Genomic DNA, 3424 nt, shown 5'->3' with positions numbered 1-3424 from the left:
AAAAAAAAAAAGGACAGGGCAAGGTGGCTCCCAGCACAGATGGTCGAATCATTTGAGCCCAGGAGTTCCAGACTAGCTTGGGTAACATGGCAAAATCCTGTCTCTATAAAACTTACCATAATTAGCCAGATATGGTGGCATGTGCCTGTGGTCCTAGCTTTTGAGAGGCTGAGGTGGGAGGATCATTTCAGGCCAGGAGGTCAAGGCTACAGTGAGTTGTAATTATACCACTGCACTCCAGCCTGGATGACAAGGTGAGACTGTCTCAAAAAGAAAAAAAGGTAAAATGAAAATTATGATACTGATATTCTTAAATGACACTTTGAAATAAGTTTTATTGCTTTATGGTCACTGTATTTCATCTATTAGATTGATTTTTGTGATTGGGGATATATCTTCTATGTTAGCTTCACTTCAGTGTTAGTAAACATTTGATAAATAGGCTTAGGAACTAATAATAAGTTAAATCTTTTTAATATCACCAATTGGAAAAGAAAAGCTCACTTGAGCTCTATGGGTTAAAATCTATTACTCATTTGTAAAAGTTAGAAATCTTACCTATTTCCTTTAGCATTTGTATTGACATAGGTTTATTTATGTTGTGTAGTGAACTCTTGATTAGTCAAAAAATGCACTGTAGTCTGACTTTCGGATTAATCAAGGGTTTAAGTCCCCACTATAAATACATATTTACATATGCTGACTCCATAGGACATTTTTCCTTAACTTGTTATCCAATTTTAACCTTTTCTAAATAACTTTCCCTTAGAGCTCACCGAACAGCAGAAAGAATTTCAAGCTACTGCTCGTAAATTTGCCAGAGAGGAAATAATCCCAGTTGCTGCAGAATATGATAAAACTGGTGAAGTGGGTATACACCTTTTAAAGAGAGAAAAATCTTTTATATTTTTTATAAGGTTATGTAATCAAACTCTCTGGATTTTAAAATATATTATAACTCAGTTCTTTCCTTTTTCTCCTAGTATCCAGTCCCCCTAATTAGAAGAGCCTGGGAACTTGGTTTAATGAATACACACATTCCAGAGAATTGTGGTAAGCTTTCTTTATATTTTTAATACTGGAATGCATATGATTAGGAAAAATTATGGAACTCTACTCAGTCATTTTTTTCAAATCCTTTGTATTCCTGCTTAGCCTACAATGTTTGCCTGCTTTTGGAAACTTGTACTCCATACTTAGATGCATTTTTCCTTCTTCTAACTGGTTCCGACCTTAACTTGCACCTAAACTTTGGTAACTTCTGTTTCTAGAGTTGGTCAATTTGTTGCTTTTTTTTTTTTTTTTTTTTTTTTTTTTTTTTTTTTTTTTTTTTTTTTTTTTTTTTCAAAGACTGAGTCTCACTTTGTTGCAAAGGCTGGAGTGCAATGGCGCGATCTCGGCCCACGGCAACCTCCACCTCCTGGGTTCAATGATTCTCCTACCTCAGCCTCCCAAGTAGCTGGGATTACAGGCATGCGCCACCATGCCCAGCTAATTTTGTATTTTTAGTAGAGATGAAGTTTCTCCATGTTGGTCAGGCTGGTCCCGAACTCCCGACCTCAGGTGATCCTCCCGCCTCAGCCTCCCAAAGTACTGGGATTACAACCGTGAGCCACTGCACCCAGCCAATTTGTTGCATTTTAATCCTACCTTCTATATTCAATTTTATTGAGTCTTTTTTGTGAACTATCATTCTTTTCCTCAGACCCAGTTTTGGAGTTGAATTGAGTTTTTTTTTTTTTTAAGATGGAGTTTCACCATGATGGCCAGGCTGGTCTTGAACTCCTGACCTCAGGTGATCCACCCACCTCAGCCTCCCAAAGTGCTAGGATTACGGGCATGAGCCACCTCGCTCGGCTGAATTGAGTTTTAACAGAATCAAGTTAGAACAGGAATATAGGATCAAGTTACAAATAGTATGTTTTTGAAAATTTTAGAGCTTGTCTTAGAAAAGTATAATTTCTTATTGTGCCAGCCAGAACACGTGTAGATATTATATTTTGAATTTCCTTTTAAAACAAATTCTGTGTCATATTGAAAGCAATTAAAATCATTTACCTTTATTTCTATCATGATGCACTACATATTATAATGTGTTAAAACATTTTGATACTGTAGGAGGTCTTGGACTTGGAACTTTTGATGCTTGTTTAATTACTGAAGAATTGGCTTATGGATGTACAGGGGTTCAGACTGCTATTGAGGCAAATTCTTTGGGGGTAAGTTACTTAGAAAATTAATTACCTAACTGAGCCCTTGTTAATGAGATAGTTACTCCCAAACAAGCTGGATTTTAAAATTAAAAAAAGAAAGAGTCAGTTACTACTAGGTTAGGTTAATGGGTAAACACAGTTTTCTTTAAAAAGGAATGCAAAATTCAGCATTGAAGCCTGGAGTTCTGATTTGAAGGCTTGATCACTCTGACCTTGTTGTGTCTAGTACTTGGAGTTCTGACTGTATTTGTGAGGAAACTGTATACTTTGGCTGCAGCTTCAGTGGCAATTCTTAGGTAAAGCCAAGGGCTAAATCCAGCATTCAGGAGCAGGATTGAGATGGCTTGCTGCCTCTACTGGCAGTACTGAAATTTAGCAAATAATTCTTAGGCCTAATTATACATGTCACATATTCTAAACATAATTTTTTATTTGTGCATTTTACCGTAGTAGATTTTCACAGATTATAATGCCACGAGTCCTACAGATAATTTTATGAAAATGCTTAGATTAGCAGATTTATTTCCTCATAGTTTTAGCTCTCTAACTTAGAGGCAAGGTATAGTCCAGTTCTTTGGACTTACCTCTTGGGTGAAAAATAGTTCTTTCATTTTGAATTATAGCATCTTTGAATTTACGCATCTAATAAAAATGACTTGACTTTTTAATGTCAAATTTCTTTGGTAGGAAATTCCCGTTATTATTGCTGGAAATGATCAACAAAAGAAGAAGTATTTGGGGAGAATGACTGAGGAGCCATTGATGTGTGTGAGTATGTGTAGCAATGCTTTATCTCACACTTAAGAAGGGGACAAAAGTGCTACTTCTCCTTTTCAGTCCATATGTATATATTGGGATATATAGCATTGAAATAAAGTTAGCAACATATTATTACAATGATGTTTTGAAGATGCCAAGAAAGTGTCATAATAGGTTGAGTGTGGTGGCTCATGCCTGTAATTCCAGCACTTTGGGAGGCTGAGGCGGGCAGATTACTTGAGGCCAGGAGTTAGCCTGGCTAACATGGTGAAACCTCGTCTCTACTGAAACTACAAATTTAGCTGGGGGTGGTGGCACCTGCCTATAATTCCAGCTACTCAGGAGGATGAGGCACAAGAATCACTTGAACCCAGGAGGTGGAGGTTGCAGTGAGCTGAGATTACACCACTGCACTCTTGCCTGGATGACAGAGTGAGTGAGACTCCATCTCA

General features: G+C 37.2%; 1 protein-coding gene across 5 annotated transcripts in view; it reads left to right on the top strand.

The window, feature by feature from the left end:
* Nucleotides 1-3424, top strand: part of ACADM (acyl-CoA dehydrogenase medium chain) — a 44083-nt gene that overhangs the window by 8697 nt on the left and 31962 nt on the right. For 4 of the 5 annotated variants that reach the window (XM_017531530.2, XM_017531546.2, XM_017531538.2 and 1 more), the window contains 4 exons: nt 770-867; nt 984-1053; nt 2119-2219; nt 2901-2981. In XM_017531530.2, the coding sequence (XP_017387019.1) occupies nt 770-867; nt 984-1053; nt 2119-2219; nt 2901-2981 (350 nt within the window). Of the gene's footprint in view, nt 1-769; nt 872-983; nt 1054-2118; nt 2220-2900; nt 2982-3424 lie in introns of all 5 variants that reach the window. The other variant, XM_037739628.1, reaches the window with a different exon arrangement.

Source organism: Cebus imitator, unplaced genomic scaffold (assembly GCF_001604975.1).
Source record: "Cebus imitator isolate Cc_AM_T3 unplaced genomic scaffold, Cebus_imitator-1.0 Scaffold3, whole genome shotgun sequence".
Taxonomy (NCBI): domain Eukaryota; kingdom Metazoa; phylum Chordata; class Mammalia; order Primates; family Cebidae; genus Cebus; species Cebus imitator.
This window is presented reverse-complemented; position numbering and strand designations above follow the sequence as displayed.